Source organism: Chamaea fasciata, unplaced genomic scaffold (genome assembly GCF_029207755.1).
Source record: "Chamaea fasciata isolate MVZ Bird 193981 ecotype frontalis unplaced genomic scaffold, bChaFas1.0.hap1 SCAF_25, whole genome shotgun sequence".
NCBI lineage: Eukaryota > Metazoa > Chordata > Aves > Passeriformes > Sylviidae > Chamaea > Chamaea fasciata.
Genome location: NW_027094110.1, coordinates 4,822,615 through 4,840,666, shown reverse-complemented (window position 1 = coordinate 4,840,666; position 18,052 = coordinate 4,822,615). Strand labels below are relative to the sequence as shown.

Here is an 18,052-nt window from a genome sequence, read left to right as displayed (position 1 = left end):
ATGTGGAACTGTTGGAGTGAGTCCAGAGGAGATCATGCAGTTGTTGAGGGAATTGGAGCACCTCCACAACACAGCCAGGCTGGGAGAGCTGGGAATGCCCAGCCTGGAGAAGACTCTGGGGAGAGCTCAGAGCCCCTTCCAGGGACTAAAGGGACTCCAGGAGAGCTGGAGAGGGACTTGGGACAAGGGCCTGGTAGGACAGGACAAGGGAATGGCTTCCCACTGCCAGAGGGCAGGGATAGATGGGATACGGGGAAAGAATTCTTCCTTGTGAGGGTGGGGAGGCCCTGGCACAGGGTGCCCAGAGCAGCTGGGGCTGCCCATCCCTGAAAGTGTTCCAGGCCAGGTTGGATGGTGCTTGGAGCAGCCTGGGACAGTGGAAGGTGTCCCTGACCGTGGGAGGGGTGGCCCTGGATGGGCTTTGAGGTCCTTTCCAAACCAGTCTGGGATCCTGTGGTTCAACATCCACTTGCAGCCAGTTACTAGTGGGGTCCCCAGGATTGGGGCTGATCCTGTTTAATCTCTTTTTCCATGATCTGGATAAAGGGATCAAGGACACCCTTTTCAGTTCCCAGACAACACCAACATGAGTGGGTCTGTGGATCTCCTGGAGGGAAGGAAGGTTCTGCAGAGGGATGTGGACAGGTTGGATCCATGGGCTGAGGCCAGTGGTGTGAGGGTCAACAAGGCCAAGTGCCAGGTGCTGCCCTTGGGTCACAACATCCCCATGGAACAGCCCAGGCCAGGGGCAGAGTGGCTGGAAAGCTGGAAAAGAACCTGGGGGTGCTGGTGACAGCGGCTGGACACCAGCCCAGCGGTGCCCAGGGGGACAACAAGGCCAAAGGCAGCTGGCCTGGATCAGGAACAGGGTGTCCCCAGGCCCAGGGCAGGGATTGCCCTCTGGTCTTGGCACTGCTCAGGCCACACCTGCAACCCTGGGGTCAGTTCTGGGCTCATCATGACAAGAAGGACATTGAGGGGCTGGAGCGTGTCCAGGGAAGGGAACAGAGCTGGGGAAGGGGTTGGAACACCAGGAGGGGCTGAGGGAGCTGGGAAAGGGGCTGAGCCTGGAGAAAAGGAGGCTCAGGGGGGACCCTGTGGCTCTGCACAGCTCCCTGACAGGAGGGGACAGCCGGGGGGGTCGGGCTGTGCTCCCAGGGAACAGGGACAGGAGGAGAGGGAACGGCCTCAGGCTGGGCCAGAGGCTGTGTTCAGGTTGGACACCAGGAGGAATTTCTTCATGGAAAGGGTGCTCAGGCCTTGGAACTGCCCAGGGGGGTCTGGAGTGCCCATCCCTGGGGGTGCCCAGGGAACTCCTGGCCGTGGCACTCAGTGCTCTGGGCAGGGGACAAGGGTGGAGATCAGGCACAGGATGGACTCGATGGTCTTGGAAGGCTTTTCCAACCTCGAATGATTTCACCATCAGCCCTTTGCCCACCACTGGAACCCTCCCACGACTTCAGCAGCCCTGTGGGTCAGACACAGCCTAATGGCCGCTGCTGAAACAATCAGATCCCGTCCTCCCCGTGCTGGATTAACTCCTGGGAGCAATGGGATTCCCATGGGGTAACACAGACACCTGAGGGCACTGCAGGGAGGGAACACTCCGCCTCCTGCTCTCCTGACTTCCAACCACCCAGGCTGGGATTGTCAAACAATCCCAGAGAAGCTGGAGCGTCGTGGGTTCCCACAGAGTCCTTCCCACTCCAGTGCAGCTCCAGGGAATTCCTCCTCAGGAACTGCTGGATTTCGATGTCTTTAGGTGGCAGACAAGACTGGATAATTCTCCAGTTCGCCCTGGGGAGTGAAAATAGCAATTAGGAGAGTGAAATTGGAGGTTGGAAGGGGGGGGGGGGTCAAACTGGGGTTTGGTGGGGTGAAATTGGGGTTTAGAAGGTGAGAGTTTGGAGGGTGAAATTGGAGTTTAGGGGTGAAACTGGGGGTTTGTGGAATGATATTAAAGTTTGGAGGGTGAAATTGGGATTTGAGAGGAAAAAGCTGGAGTTTGGTGGGGTGAAATTGGAACTGGGAAGTGAAATTGCATTTGTGGGGGTGAAATTGGATTTTGGGGGGGAAAACTGGGGTTGGATGGGATCAAATTGGGGTTTGATGGGGTGAAATTAGGGTTTGTTGGCACATAATTATTGCTTAGGAGGATGAAAATAGGGGTTTAGGATATAAATTCAGGACCTGGTGAGGTGAAATCTGTGCTTGGGGGGAAGAAATTGGGATTTGGGATGTTGGAATTAGGATCTGGGAGAATGAAATGAGGGTTTGGAGTGTGAAATTGGGGGTTGGGGGAATCCAACTGGGGTTTGGTGGTGAAATTGGAGGGTTGAGGGTGAAATTAGAGTTTGGGTGCTGAAGTTATGGTTTTACTGGGGGGAAATAGGGTTTAGGGGAATGATTTATGGGATTGTAGGATGCAGGGGCAGCAGTTCCACCAGGGTTATGGGACCCCGCCCTGCCCCAGCTTTCTCCCCCTTTGAACCTTTCTTTTTCCCATCTACACTTCCCACAGGGAGAGCAGAGCAGGAGAAAGAGGAGGAAGCGCCCAGGGCCCCCAGGCGGCAGCGGGATCGTCAGAAAATTGAGGGATTAGAGAGAGATGCTCACAAAAGTCAGGCATTAGAAGCGTTCCTGCTCCACGGGCGCGGGGGTTCCCTGACACTGAGGCCGCGAAGGCTCCTTCGCCTCAGACCCAATCCAAACCTCTTCCCCATCTCCGAGAACCTCCGAGCTCCAACTCCCCGAGGAAACGTGGGGCGGCTGGTGAAAGTAAAATGTATCAGGATAACCCCTGTGACGTGAAGCTTTAAACGGGAAATACTTCAAGTGCTTTGGTGGCCCCGAGCAAGGAGCGACCGTGCCCCAGGACAGTCCCTGCAGCTACGCAGGGCTCCAAACCCGGCAGAGGAGCGCGGCCCGGCCCTGGGGAGCCCCAGAGAGCTGCGGGGCTCCCGCAACCGCCGGGAGCCTTTCTCTGCATGCCCTGGTGCGGACACGCACAAGGAAACAGGGAGAGGGTGAGGCAGGCACTGAGTGCAGCCGTGCTTCCTCCTCTCCCCTCGCGGTAGCTCCAGCCCAGCCCCGCGGGTGCACTGGCGGGCTGAAGGGACGCACAGCGAGCACCAGAGCTCCGCTCCGCACCGCAGCCCGCTGCGCTCTGAGCCCTCCGGCGCTGCCGCACCGCCAGCTCTGCCGCGGACCGCCCCCCCTCCCCGCTGCGACCAATCAGAGCCAGAAACAGCCTGATTGATTACTGTCCTAGCCAATCAGCGCTCCGCCTGTCTACACCTAATCAGAGGCCTGGGGATATTTTCTCGCCCAATGATGAACCAGGAGTGGGAATGGGGGGCAGCGCACACTCTGTCGTGAGCGGCGTAGGGATCAGCCAATCAGAGCTGTGCGATGCGTTAATAGAGACCAGTGAGGAAAGGGGCGGGGAAAGAGCGACTCGCGAGATTTTGAGAGGAACGACGGGAACCCACATCCGAGCGAGAGAGCCAATGGCCAAGAGCGGGGCGGGGACGGATAACGATTGTTGTAACTGGCAGGTAGAAGAGCCAATCAGAAGGCTGAGGTAAGTTCGGCCCAGTGTCCAATGGGCAGCTAAAATGCTCCCATGGTTGAACTCCCACGATTGACAGGTTAGGCCGTCCAATCAGATTGCCGCGCCCTTTCTAACTGCCCAATGAGCGAACGGGGCAGGGAGGCGCGCGACGGCGGCAATTCCCACCCCCCCCCGCGGGAGCACGGGGCTGGCTGACAGACCGACAGCGCGGCGAGCCAATAGGAACGCGCAGCGCCGAGCGGTGGGCGGAGCTTCCCCGAAGCGGCAGCCAATGGGAGAGGGCACCGCCCTGGGCAGCCAATGGGCGCGGGGGGGCGGCGCGCGCTGCCGGCGCGGCTCCCAAGATGGCGGCGGGTGCGTGAGCGGGGCGGTCGGGGAGGCCCGGCGGGAGCGCGGCCGCCGCCGCCATGAAGGGCAAGGAGCGCTCGCCCGCCAAGGCCAAGCGCTCCCGGGGCGGCGAGGACTCGGCGTCCTCGTCCTCGTCCTCGCGCGGCAGCAAGAAGCCGAGCGGCTCGTCCGGCGGAGGCGGCGGCTCCAACGGCGGGAAAGCGGCGGCGGCGTCCAGCGAGAGCAACAGCGGGAGCGGCCGGCGCGGCGCCCACGCGGACAAGGGCGGCCGCGCCGGCAGCCGCGAGTACGAGACCGGTTCGGCAGCGGCCGCGGGCGGCGGGGGCCGGCACGGCTACAGCGGTAAAACCGCGGAGGCGTCGCGGAGCAGCAGCAGCCGCGGCGGAGAATCGCGGGCGGCCGCCGCCGCCGCCTCCTCCTCCTCCTCCTCGTCGGAGCCGGGCGGCGGCGAGTACAAAACGCTGAAGATCAGCGAGCTGGGCTCGGCGCTGAGCGACGAGGCGGTGGAGGACGGGCTTTTCCACGAGTTCAAGCGCTTCGGCGACGTGAGCGTCAAGATCAGCCGGCTCCCGCCCGGCGCCGGCGCCGCCGACGAGCGCGTGGCCTTCGTCAACTTCCGCCGGCCCGAGGACGCGCGCGCCGCCAAGCACGCCCGCGGCCGCCTCGTGCTCTACGACCGCCCGCTCAAGATCGAGGCCGTCTATGTCGGCGGGGGCAGCGGCCGCCGGCGCAGCAGCCGCTCCCCGGCGCTGCTGGACAAGGAGTCTCCCTACGGCACGGCGGCGGTCGGGGCGGTGGCGGCGGCCGTGCGGCACCCGCCGGCCGGGGCCGCGCAGCGGGCGCTGTCCCCGGCGGGCAGCGGCGGAGCTTTGGGATACCGGGACTACCGGCTGCAGCAGCTCGCCCTGGGCCGGCTCCCGCCGCCGCCGCCGCTGCCGAGGGAGCTGGAGAGGGAGCGGGACTACGGCGGCTTCTACGAGGCGCGGGTGCGGCCGGCCTACGGGCTGGAGCGCGTGGCCGGAGTGGCGGCGGCCGGGGGATTCCGGGGAGGAGGAGGAGGAGGCGCCGGAGCGGCCGGTGAGGAGGAGATCAGCCCCGAGGATGACCAGAGAGCCAACCGCACGCTGTTCCTGGGCAACCTGGACATCACCGTGAGCGAGTCGGACTTGCGGCGAGCGTTTGACCGTTTTGGGGTCATCACCGAGGTGGACATCAAGAGGCCGGGGCGCGGGCAGACCAGCACCTACGGGTTTCTTAAGTTTGAGAATCTGGACATGGCGCACCGGGCCAAGTTGGCCATGTCAGGGAAGGTGCTGCTGCGTAACCCCATCAAGATCGGGTACGGGAAAGCCACCCCGACCACCAGGCTCTGGGTGGGTGGCCTGGGGCCCTGGGTGCCCCTGGCCGCCCTGGCCAGGGAGTTTGATCGGTTTGGCACCATCCGCACCATCGATTACCGCAAAGGGGATTCCTGGGCCTATATCCAGTACGAGAGCCTGGACGCGGCGCAGGCAGCCTGCACCCACATGCGGGGCTTCCCCCTGGGGGGGCCGGATCGCCGGCTCCGCGTGGACTTTGCCGACACGGAGCATCGGTACCAGCAGCCCTACCTGCAGCCCCTGCCCTTGCCGCCCCCGGCTCATTACGAGCTCGTGGCGGAGGCGGCTGCTTTTGGGGCTCACCGGGGAGCCCCCCCTGACCCTCTGCGGGGGGCCCGGGACAGGACGCCACCGTTGCTCTATAGAGACCGTGACAGAGACCTTTATCCCGAGACAGAGTGGGTGCCCCCGCCGCCCCCTGTGCGGGACCGGAGTAATCGGGCAGCTGCCTATGACCCACTGGAAAGCCTGGAGCGCCGCCGGGACGGGTGGTCCTTGGAGCGGGACCGCGGGGAGAGGGAGCTGGGCAGTAGCAGTAGGGATCAGCCTAGGAAACGGAGACTGGCGGAGGATGGAGGCCGGCACTTGGACCGTTCCCCTGACAGCGAGCGCTCCTCTTCCTCCCGAAAGCGCCACTGCTTGGCCACAACCTCTCCCCCGGACCGCAGCCCCGAGCTCCTGGGAGGCCGGGAGCGTTACAGTAACGACCCCGAGCGCTCGTCCCGCTTGCTCCTCTTGGAGCGACCTTCCCCCATCCGGGAGTCCCGCCGGGGCAGCCTGGAGCGGGGGCAGAACGAAAAGCGAGACCGCAAGAATTCCGCGGAGCGGGAGCGCAAGCACCGCGCCGCCGCCGCCGCCCAGGAGTGCAAAAGCCCGGCCAAAAAGGACGAGCGGGCGGCCGAGGGAGGCGGCGGAGGCTCCCGCCTCAAACCTCCTCCCCAGAAACAGCAGCAGGACGGAGCGGCGCAGGCCGGGGCGGCGCCCAAGCTGTGCCTGGCTTGGCAGGGGATGCTCCTGCTGAAGAACAGCAACTTCCCGTCCAACATGCACCTGCTCCAGGGGGACCTCGGCGTCGCCAGCAGCCTCCTCGTGGAGGGAGCGACTGGGGGGAAAGTGGCTCAGCTCAAGATCACCCAACGTCTCCGTCTGGACCAGCCCAAGTTGGACGAGGTGAACCGGCGCATCAAGGTGGCGGGTCCCAATGGCTACGCCATCCTTCTGGCCGTGCCCGGCGCCTCGGACGCGCGCTCCGCAGCCGGGGCTGCCGAGGCCGCCACCACCTCCACGCAGAGGCCGCTCAGGAATCTGGTGTCCTACCTAAAGCAAAAGCAGGCTGCTGGGGTGATCAGCCTTCCTGTGGGGGGGAACAAAGACAAGGAGAACAGCGGGGTCCTGCACGCCTTTCCGCCCTGCGATTTCTCCCAGCAGTTCCTGGACTCCACGGCCAAGGCGTTGGCCAAATCAGAGGACGACTATCTGGTCATGATCATTGTCCGTGGGGCGTCCTAAAGGCCCTCGTGTTCTGTTCCCAACCCTGCCTACTCCTCCATGCAGCCCCTCCAGCGTGTGCCAGGTGCTATGGGATACAGCCTTAGCCAGCCCTGTTGTTATTTTAAATAGATCTTTGTTTGTAGGTGATTTTTCCCGGCCCCGTTTTCTGTTACTACATTTTTCTATAAAGGTAGAAGCCAGAGAGGTTGGTTAGGAGTAGCGTGAATAGGATATTTTGAGAATTCCCTATCAGTGGGGACAGCAGGGAGGCTCAGCCTGCTTTGATTTACAGAAAATAGAAAAATAAGAAAAACTGGGGTTGGGGGGGGGAGGGGAGGGAAAGAAAAACTCCCGTTTTCTTAATTTAGATTCACGTCCTTTTTTCATTTCATGTATTTTAAAGCGAGTCCCAAGAGCTCATCCTCGGGAGAGCTCCAAACCAAACAGACCAGATTTAAAGCACTCAGTGGAAATGGAAAACCACACTTTAATAACAGACTGATGTCAGCTCCTCTTTTGAGTCCTGGAAATTCCGTGTTGGCCTCAGGCCAGGGCCCTTTGGCCCATGGGATCCCTTCCCTCGGGAGCCACAATGGTTTCCCCGTTGAGTCTCGTGGCTCAAGGTTGACATTTTTCAGGTGAGCAGCAGCTGCTCTCGGGTACACAGCAGAACACTGAATCCCTTTTTGGAAAGGGATTCCTTTTTCATCCAGCCCCCCAGGTGCATGCACTGAAACTGGGTTTTTTAACAGGTGTAGTTCCCTGATTTCCCGGTGTATCCCATATGTGCACTTTGGGTTTGTAGCAGTGAGGAGGTTTGGTGAAGAGCTGAGGACTTTGTTGCAAACCAGGAATGTCTTGTGCTCACTCTGGTGTGCAGGAAACAAGGAGGTGCTTTAAGGAGAACTTGAGTTATATTGTGGGGTTTCGGTTTTATTGCCTTTTTTTTTTCCTTTTTTTCTTTTTTTTTTTTTTTGTTTTGTTTTGTTTTGTTTTGTTTTCCAAGAGTTGCAGGTTCAGTGGGGTCTGATTCCACAGTGCAAACTGAGCAAGTAAGTGCTTCTCTCCAGAGATGCTTTTCATTCTGTGATAATTTAATTACATAAAAGTTCTCATTAACATTTTACCTCTTTGTTAATAGCAAGGAACTGCTGTCTGCTAGGGACTTTTCAGGTACAGTGTGCAGCGGGCATTACATGAGGTTTATCATGGGCACCTGGAGTAAAGTGTTAGCATCCTGGAGGAATATTAAAAATACTCCCAGATGCCAAGGTTTGAGCTCTTGTTATTGTGATTCAAGGATGAAACAGTCTGCAGGTTGGTTTGTTTTTTTTTTTTTCCCCAAAGAACTTTTTTTTTTTTTTTTTAATTTTTCCCCAACAATTGGGCACTTTTCTCCAGCTGGCTCAGCCACCTTTGGTAATCCAGGCATTTAGAAAGGAAGAAGGGATCTCAAACCCTGACGGGGATCTAATTCCACGATATTCTGTTTACCAACCAAAAGGATGTTGCAGCAGCTTCTAAACCGAGGTGTAAATCTCACTGTATCTCTTTACAGGCCCCAGAATTGTAATCTTGCACTTAAACCCAGAATGTAGTCTTGCACTTAGCCGTGTTTTCAGGGATTTGGGCAACGGAGGAGCGACGCTGCCTCTCTCGGTCCATGCTCCGATAGATTCCGTGGGTGATTGATACAGGCATGAGTTGATTTCTGTTACAGCTTGCACAGCAAAAATCAAATTCAAGGTGTGGAATAGGATGCAAATAGGAGATGAAGGAGGAAATGTCTTGAATGTATTTTATGGGTGTAACTGAACTTGCTTGAGTTTCTGTCACAAAAATAGGAATTTTTTTGTTACTGAACCACTTGTGGTTTAAGAGGGCTTTGATTCCTTTATCTGCCCAGGATGAGTGGACCCAGTATCCCAAACATCGTGGTGAACTAAGAATTCCAGTGTGGCAGCATCTCTTAAACACAGATTTTGTTTTTGTAGCTGCTTTTCTTTCTGAATGAAAAGGTGAAAGCCTCATTTAATGCTCTTAAATTTAAGGGTAAAATCCAGAATTTCTGGGTTGTCCTTCGATGTGAATGTAAGAGATGGCAGAATTCAGCTGTTCAGCTTACTATTAACAACGAGAATTTTGGGGAATGACAGCAGAAATGCAAATCACTGTGTTTAAGAAGATACAGTGTGTTTACCACTTACTGCAAAGAATGTTTTAATTGGAGCAGGTGCCTGTTGCGTGTCAGCAGGTGATCAACGCTGCAAGTGCTGCTTGCGTTCAGAGGGAGTTTTCTCATTTCATCTGACAGAAATCACTTGCAAGAGTTTTCTAGGAAAGAGACTTGAACAGCTGGGAATTTAAATCTGCCCAAAACGGGGGAAAAAAAAAAAAAAAAGCACTAAAGTTTGTGTTGGACATTTGAAGTCACAGAGAGCAGAGTTTGTTCCGCTGATCCGCAGCAGGCACCTGCTTAAAAACACATTAAACTTGGGGTCAACATAGCTTGTCAAAGCCAGCTTGGTTTGGGAAGCCTTTTGGGAAGAGCATGCTAGGTGCGCTTCCATTTTTCCATGGAAAATCACGGTGGTTCCACCTGCCACTGGCTGTTAAATCGTGCTGTGCTGGAGGGCGAGAGGGAGCAGGTGAGGCTGTGTTTGACTCCAGGTTTTCTGGTTCCTTATTTAATGGAGCACCTGCTTGTTTGAATCTGGTTTATTTGTGGTTGCTGCTCTGTTTTGTAAGCAAGGATGTTAACACCCTTTGAGGGTTCTTGCGGCAGAACTTTGGCAGCTTTTTTTTTTTTTTGCCAGCACTGAATTCCCGTGCTGCCATCCCGGCCGGTGCAGCTGGGCAGGCTGTGCTTTCCTCCTTGGTCTGAGGTGTTCCCCATTGGAGTAACTGTCCACTGAAGTCAGCTTGGCCAGGGCTGAAGCTTTAGAAGCCTGTGGGTGATACCACTGTGTGTAGAACAAACCAGATGTAGCAGCTGTTGGCTCTCTCCTTGTGTCTGGCATTACATTGCTCTGGCGAGAGCTCAGTATTCCCTCCCGACCATGTGTGCAGCTGGTGTTCTTCTATTTCATTAGTGTGTTGAATTAGCCTGGAAAAAGGATGTCCTTTTCCTGAATCATTTCATCCTTGTGCTTTGTGCTGTGGGGGAAAGAACCTCAAATGACTCGTAGATTTGTTTGAGATTTTAGTTGGTTGTTTTATTTCTTTCAATCGGAAACTTTGCGCAGCTTCCTTGGCCTCCGGCCAGTGGCTTTGTTTGCTCCTGCCGAGCTGCTGCCACGGGAACACTGAGGTTATCCTCGATCCAGAGGTTTTAGGGGCACAAATACCAACACATCCTTGTCAGCCAGGCAGACAAACCTTGCCCTCTCTCTCTCTTTTGTTTCCTACAAGGATGTTAAAGATGGAATATTTTGGTGACGGCTTTCTTGGCCTCTGTGCAGAGCCGAGTTTTTTGAAGAACGAGTTTTAATTTCTCGTGTGGGTTTCAGAACCCTCTGGTTGATGATAACTGAGGTGAAAGGCCTGAGGTATTAATGGGGAGGAGGAGTGTATCAAAAATGGTGAACACAAGTTCTAAAGCTCTGAGGACTCAGGGAAAAACAGCTTGGAAAATGGTAGTTCCTGGCTCTAAGCAAAACAGTGTTGAGGGCAGCGCTCCTGGGGAGTGCTCTGCACCCAGAGGGGAAGAAATGGTTGCCATGTGGCTCTAGAGCTTTTGGGGTTCTTTCCCCTTTGTCCCCCTGTTCATTTCTATATAGCACCGAAGGACAGATATTCCAATGATTGACAGACTGAACGATGAGGTGATTTTTGTATCAGGCTTAAAGCAGATCGGGTGGTGCAGAGAATGGTTCATTGAATATTCATCTTCCTGCAGTTCCGACTGTGTGAAAACGATGGCTAGGAGATACAGCTTGAATAGTAACAATTTTAAATTATCATGGGCGTGTCTTTGGCTTGACCTTTTAATATTGGCATTGTCTGCTGCCAGAACTGCGCGGCAAAACGAGGGCAAAAGAGCTGTGTAACACTACATTTCATGGGTTCGTTGATAAGTTGCCTTCAGGAAATACCCAGCGAGGAAAGTCAACCGAATTAGCGAGAATTAGGTTGGTTTTTCTCCTGGCTAATGATTTCAATGTGCCCCATCAGGTGTTATTGCAAGTTGAGTAATCGTCAGTACTGTAAGCCTAGTTTAATCCTGGTCCAAAAAAGAAGCCCTGCACTACTTGTGTTGGATCTATCCCTAGAAGGCGACTTCATTCCGAGGTTTCGTGGCCGTGGGTGGTATTGGTGCTTTTTGAAGTCCAAGCAGAATATTGAGAAAGGCCTCGTAGATCTTTTTGTTCATCCTGTATAATGTAGGGAGGGGAAAAACCCCAAATCTGGTGTACACATTTGTATTGAAATAACCTTTTTTTTCCTCCTGCAAGCAAATCTGGTGGACTGCAGAAGACAACCGCATGGGATACCAAGCTCTAATGGACCTTTGGGAAGAGAAGCTGTGGCTTATGTGGAATTTACATGGGCCTCCTGGTGGAAGAAAGCTTATCTGTTTAGTATTTGTGCATTTTACTAAAATGGCAGCTTTAAAAAAAAAAAAAAAAAGTTGTGTATCTGCTATTGTGATGCCAATGCCCGTGTTTTAAGTGGAAAAAAAAAATGACCTCTTTGCTTTGTGCTGTGTACACAAGATTGCTGGAAAAGTAAAGGAATACCCTTTTTATGGCTCACACAGCTTAAAAGTAGCTGTCACTCAAACATGCGCTCACAGTTGAGCTGATTTTGTTTCATTCTAAATAAATTGTTTCTTTTGAGGAAAATGGTTTTTCTGCCTGGAAGTGAATTGACGACAAACGTTTGGCCCCTGTGTTGGCAGCGGAGGGGTTCCTGCTGCTGCTGCCCAATTGAGCTGATAGTTGTGGGTCTTTGAGCAAGAAGCAGGGGAGAGCACCGGCACACTTTCGCGTTGATCGACCTGTGGTACCAGTCAGAAGAATTGTGTCTGATGGCCTTTGCTGTGGCCCCCGTGTTTGCAGTGAAAAAGGGGTTCACTTTGCTGCGTTTCTCCTCAGCGGGACGGGGCAGCCGTGCTGCTGCTGGCACGCAAGAAGCAGGGGAGCACCGCCCTGCGCCTCGGAACGGTGGCCAACTCTGGGGCTTCGCTGGTTGGAAGAGCTGGAGTTCCTGAATTTTAAGTTTTCTGATTTATTTTGTTCACCCAACACGTTTGCCTTTAGTTTTGATTCTTGGTTTTTTGTTGGTTGGTTTTTTCTTTTTAATTTTGAAGAAAAAAAAAAAAAGTTTTGAGATTGCTTTGAATCTTGCACGTAAAACCTTTGCACCAAAATTGCCAAAAAAGAGAAAGAGAAATGAGTCCTTAAAAGTGTTTAAATGCTGTTAATAAAGCCTTTCCTGCCGCACGCGAGGCGCTCCTCCATCTCCAGGGGCTTTTCAGCAGTTGTGGGTTTAGTGCTGAATGGATGAAGAGTTCCTGAGAGCTGGAGGCGGTAATTTAAACCTTTGCGTGGTGTCTCAGTGCCTTATTTTGACCGGTTTTGAAGCCATTGGTTCCACACGCCTCGGATGTGCATGTGCCCTGCTCGCGTCCCGGCCCCGCTGCGCGCTCCGTGCAGTCGCTCCCGGTGTAGTACAGATGGGGAGAGGAAAAAGCCAGAGGCGGCCCGGAAAACGTTGTGTGCTGTAGTTCTCCTGTCCCGGGGGCTCCTCCTGAGCTTTGGAAGGCTCTTCCTCCGTGCAGGAGCACAACTCCGTGTTTGCTGCAGGAGACTTCGGGGCGCGCCTGAGGAACCGTGGCCGTCGAGAGGAAGCTGCCACTGCTGCATCGCCGGCTTCAGGAGCTCCCAGTGTTGTGCTCGTGGTAGAAATCTTGTGACCTGCCATGAAGACACCCTCGAACGGCAGCTTGCCCTGTTTGCCTTGACATACTTTAACCTCCATGGATAACCCCCTGCAGCCGGGCAGGATCTTTGCTTGGCTGCAGATGCCTCTCAGCCGACGGATGCTGTGGTTGTGCTCTGCGAGGTGTCTGTTCCCGGGGCAAAGCGCCGTATAAATCCCTGAAGCAGGTAAGGGGCTGGAAGAGGTTGGACTGAGTTGTAATGTGAAAGAAGATTGTTGTTCGCCTTTTGTTGTCTTGATTCTCCGGTTTATTAATGCTTAGTGCTGATTGTGTTCTCTTCAGTCACCGTGCTGCTCCACCCGCTCGGGAATGGGAGCGAAGGAGCCGACTCTTGGATGTGCTTCCCTGTTGTTTGTTGGGGGGTCCCGTTAAGGAACAGGGCCGTGCACATAAAGCTGCGTGTTCTCAGCTTGGCGGGCTGGAGCTGTTATTTTGCCTTCACGAACTGTTTGAATTAACACTGCTTTAACCCAGGGTAGTGTTTATAATTTGTGTGTGTTGATAAGGAAAGCCAAGCCAATGGTTTAGCAAATTGTCTGTGTTTGTGGGATGCTGGTGTAGTAATTTAAATGAAGCTTTTTTGTTGTAAATGGGAGCAATTGTAGCTGTTCCTGGTTATGAGGAAGGGAATTGGAGAGGGGAGACTCAGGAGATGCCTTTTCTTCTAGAAGTTGGTATTTGCAGTTAAAATTCCTATTTTTTGCAATGTATTTCATGTGCTGTTGGGATACAACCTCTGAATCTCCTTTGAAGTGTTGTACAATAGGTCTGGGGCTGGTGACAGTAATGGGAGATGTGTTTCAGCCCCTCTGCCTGGGCTGAGGGGTTGATGCTGACAGGAGATGGGTGAACCATTAGTGTACCCCAAAAAAGGGAATCTTTTTGGCAGACTGGTCACCTGCTCAGGTATCCAGGCGTTTGTGTCAGGGCTTAGGCACTATCCCACTTTTTGGGTATGCTTCCAAGTGTCAGTGGCTGTTCCAGAAGAGTTCTGCCTCTCTGAGTCAGATTTCACTGTCTGTTTCACTGGGAGACGGTTCCCTGTGTCCTTTACATCACGCATTTCTTGCAGAGACTCGGAGGTATCGTGGGATGTGCTGTGGGATGGTTCTCCTACGGTCGCTTTGCGCTAGCGAGTTGTTTTTCGGGTGCTGGCTCTGCCCCTCTGCCTTCTGAAGGGCTTAGAGGGATGCTCCAGCAGCCAGGTAGAGCCAGGCTGTTGTTAAAACCAGTCTCTTGGAAGGGTTAAGTGCTCTATATGCATCATATTAATTTGGCTAATGAGACTTCTGGGGAAAGTGGATTTCTAACGAGAACCATTTAATTAACTGCACTGCAGCAGAGCGCGATGCGAGCGGATTAGATGGGAGCCGGTTATTTGAATTCACACATTTTTTTAGAGCTGTGCTTTTACCAGCTGCAGCTGAATTAATAAGTTTAAAACATCAGATGGCCCAGATTCTGCTCTTGGCCAATAACGAGCTTGTGTTGGCCTCATGCTGCTGGTTTACTATGAAACGGCAAATGCTCCTGGAGGATACGCTCGTGCCTCGTGTCCCGAGGTGTGGGGCAAAGACCGAAAAGGGTTTGGCCGAACAGGCAGAGAGAGAGCACTGGGAAGGCTCTTGGGCTGGTGGCTTTGTGATTCCCGTTGTGTCTCCTGCGGTTCCTGGCTCGGAGCCCTGTGCCTGAGTGTAATTAGAGCTGCCTTGAGAACTGGGTGAGGTAAACTCCTAAGGCAGAGCGAGCTCTGGGGGACCGGGTCAGCTGCACGTGCTGTGGTGGCTTTGACAGGAGCTTCCTGCTGGTCATCCACGTGCTGATGGAGGCGCCTGTAGCAGGAGCAGAGAACGTGGACAGTGGCACAAAGGTTGCCTGGTTTTTTTTTCCCCTCTGTATGCAGCTCCAGGGATGGATTGATGAAACGCTGGAGCCCGGGGGTGGGGATGCTGTCAAACATGCCCTGTTGCTCTGCGTTTCCTGAGTTGTCACCTCCCAGCCCAGCTCCTGTGCCCGGGCTCTTGGGTGTGAGCCCGCGTGTGCTGGCCCGGGGTGGGGGTGGGACGCGGTCAGCCCCGCAGAGGAGGGGATGAGCTGTAGATTAATTGTGGCTCACGGCTGTTTCATCTCCTTATCTGCCTGCCTTGACCTTCATACCTAGTTCTGCAATTGCATCTGAAGACGGGGCTGGAGATTTTTAGCTCTCTTCAGTATTTCCTGTCGCCAGATCCAGTGATAAGGCAGGCTGAGGTTTAGCATTGCACACAGCTTGACCCAGCCCCGAGCTGGCAGCTTTCCCCGGTGCTTCTGCCCTTTGCAGGCGAGAACTCGGATCCTCCAGCCAGTCTCTCCGTTCAGATGCATGTGCTGCATTTCCAGGCTGCACAAGTGCGCGTTTTAGATGTGGCTGAGGACACACGAGGGGTGCAGGAGGGTTTGAGTGAGGGGAAGCCGGCGAGGTCTCCCGGGGGTGGTTGCTCAGCTGTTTGCCCGTGGAGAGGAGATGTCCTGTGGGCCATGGAGGTGTCTGCAGCCCCCTTGGCCAAGGGATTACTTTGGTTGTTGCCAGCCTGGGCTGCTCCAGCTCTGACCTGGGCAGAGGTTCAGGGCAGGGTGAGCTCCTGAAGCACCCGAGCTGCTGTTGTTGAGGCTTGTGGTGAGAAAAGGGGATGTTGATGTTCCCCGTGCTGCTCCTCTTGGGTGCGTGAAGACAGCGCTGTGTACAAGAGTACAGGAGGGACTCTTCATCAGGAACTGGAGTGACAGGACAAAGGGGAGTGGATTCAACTGGAAAAGGGGAAATTTGGGGTTGATATTGGAAGAAATCCTTCCCTGGGAGGGTGGGGAGGCCCTGGCACAGGCTGCTCAGGGAAGCTGTGGCTGCCCCAGCCCTGGAAGTGTCCAAGGCCAGGTTGGACAGGGCTTGGAGCAGCCTGGGACAGTGGAAGGTGTCCCTGGCCATGGCAGGGAGAGGGACAAGATGAGCTTTAAGATTCCTTCCAACCCAAACCATTCTAAGACCTTGTGTTTCACCGGTGCCAGCCCAGCTCTCCCCTCTGGCACTAAGGCACAGCATGTTCTGAGCTCTCAGGTATCTGAGAGTGCCTTTGCTGTTCCTCGTGGCACCCAGAGCTGCATCCCAGCAGCAGCCTGAGGCTGGGAGAGCCCAGTCCCAGCTGTCCCATCCCTGTGACCACTCTCGTGTCAGCCAGGGTGGCCGGGACTCCTTTCCAGCTTGTCCAAAGGCCTGAGGGGCTGGAGCTCAGTTTATTGGTGTTCTCTTCCTCCCTGGGGTGTTGTAAAGACACCCTTTGCCTCCTTCTTCCACAGTACAGTCCTGGATTTATCTCGCCCACGTGAGGGATATCTGTAGGGGAAAGTTTTGCAAAGCCTGGTGCTGCCTTCAGAGGCAAAGTCTGCTTTGGAAAAGAGACTTTGACCCATGAATTACTTCTGGAATTATCCATGGCCGTGAGCAAGAGCTCCCATCCCCTTTGTGGTCTCTGCAGGCTGGAAAGTTTTCCCATGAGGATCTCAGCTAAAGCTGAAACTTCTGGGTTTTCAACATCTGCTTTAATTTTTGTTCGTTAGAGTCTCTGATAAATTCCCAGGGACTTCAGTGAAAACCATTATGGTGTCTTTAAAGACTTTTATTATTCTTTTCCAAACAACTCCCACCTTCTGTGAAGGCTTTCAGCTCCTCGGAAGTGAAGCTTTTTAATTCAGGCTCTGGTGAATCGCAGCCCTGCGTGGTGAACACGGCTGCAGGACGCGTTCCAGGCCAGGGGGGAAGGCAGCACCAAAAAAAAAGAGCGTTCCCCTTATCAGTGTGTGTGAGGGCGAGCAGACAGCCCGTGCTGTGTGCCAGACAGGGCGAGGGAAGCACAGCCACCTTTCCTTAGCCAGCTCCTTCAAATGGCTTTTGGCTTTCTTCATGTGCCTTAAGGTAAACGCAGGGAGCTCTCGGCAGTGCTGGGAGCTGCAGCACCTTGTCTGGGCTGTGTTCTGTGCTGCCGCAGCTGTGAAAATGCCTCTTTTTCCGCTTTAAAATGGGCATTGTGGAGATTTTCCTGCCGGCCGGTGGTTAGTGGGTGTGCTGGGAGCAGGGGGGAACTGCAGACGAGCAGCTTTGCAGTGGGGTTTGGGTTCACACAACCCCCGGGAAGGGTCCAAGGGGATCCCAGGGATTGGGTTAAAGCCAGAGTTGTTGCCCCTCACCCTGGTCTCAGCCCCCGGAGGGGCTGTGGGATTCCCAGACACTCCCCGGGCACATCGGAGAGACAACCGGAATAATCCCAGGGATTTCATTGCCACATCAAGATTGTTCCTTGTTATCTGATAAACGTCAGCGGCAACTTTCTCCATGTCCAGTGCCCGGGTTTATCTGCTCTTGGCATCTGAGGGGTGCTGGGAAAGTCACAGCCTTGGTTTTTAGCAGATTGTGTGTGTTTTTACCAAGGGCACAGCCTGACCACAGACGCTGCAGGGCAGGGAGGGCTTCACTTCGTGGACTTTGAAATGCCTAAATCCACGTTCCAGGAGCTCTGTCCTTGCCTTTTTAATTACCCAGAACACAGAGCAAGGAAAGGAAACGTGCAGCTGCTAGCCAGGAAGCTCAGGGGCGTACAATGACTGTGTAAATTAATAATATAAAATAATTCCAGTGGGAATAGGGGGGTGCAGTGTGCAGCTCCTGTAGCTTTGATGGCCCCGAACTGAGCCTTAGCAGCTTTTTCTCCCGGCGTGTGGAACAGCGCTTGAAGCAGGTTTAGGACCCAGCAGGTGCCCAGCCCATTAATCAATCCTGCCCAGAAGCCTGGCAGGTGGTGGGAGCAGCTCCTGGAGGCTGCCCAGGCTCCTCCTTCAGGATTACACCTGGGAGTAAATCCCTGGCTAGCAATGGAAGGATGGCAGCCCTGGGGCCCAGCGTGACACAAACCCAGAGCGATCCTTACCTGCCACGTCTTGTTGGACACTTCCCTGTTTTCTTAATCCTGTGGTGCTAAAATTAATCGGGATTCAGGGTATCACTCCTCTGTCTGTCGGTGCTCAGAGAACTAATTATCTAAATGAAATTGTTGTTTTTTGGTTTTTTTCCAAAGGGACTCAGGTGTTGTACCAGCTCTTTGTTGGGGTACAGGGAAATTGGAGGCTGGATTCTTGGTTTCTTTTGGATTCCTTCCAGCCAGTTCTGGTTCCCCGGAGGTCGCTGGATCTTTGGAGAATGTTTTGGTGTTTGGTGTGTCTGCACCTTGAATTTTAGATTTTAAACCAATAAACCCTGGTTAAAGTGCTTCCAAATGCAGTTTCCCATCA

General features: G+C 54.5%; 1 protein-coding gene across 2 annotated transcripts; it reads left to right on the top strand.

Moving 5' to 3' along the window:
• Positions 1-3,913: 3,913 nt before the first annotated feature.
• RBM15 (RNA binding motif protein 15) lies at positions 3,914-11,641 on the top strand. 2 transcript variants are annotated; one of them, XM_066204119.1, is made up of 2 exons: positions 3,914-6,471; positions 11,247-11,641. In XM_066204119.1, the coding sequence occupies exons 1-2, from the start codon at positions 3,982-3,984 to the stop codon at positions 11,460-11,462; spliced, it is 2,706 nt and encodes a 901-aa protein (XP_066060216.1). In that variant the 5' UTR covers positions 3,914-3,981; the 3' UTR covers positions 11,463-11,641. The 2 variants fall into 2 exon arrangements, with proteins under 2 accessions (XP_066060216.1, XP_066060215.1); XM_066204118.1 differs by having other exon boundaries at positions 3,914-7,844; positions 11,247-11,330.
• The last annotated feature ends 6,411 nt before the right edge of the window (positions 11,642-18,052 follow it).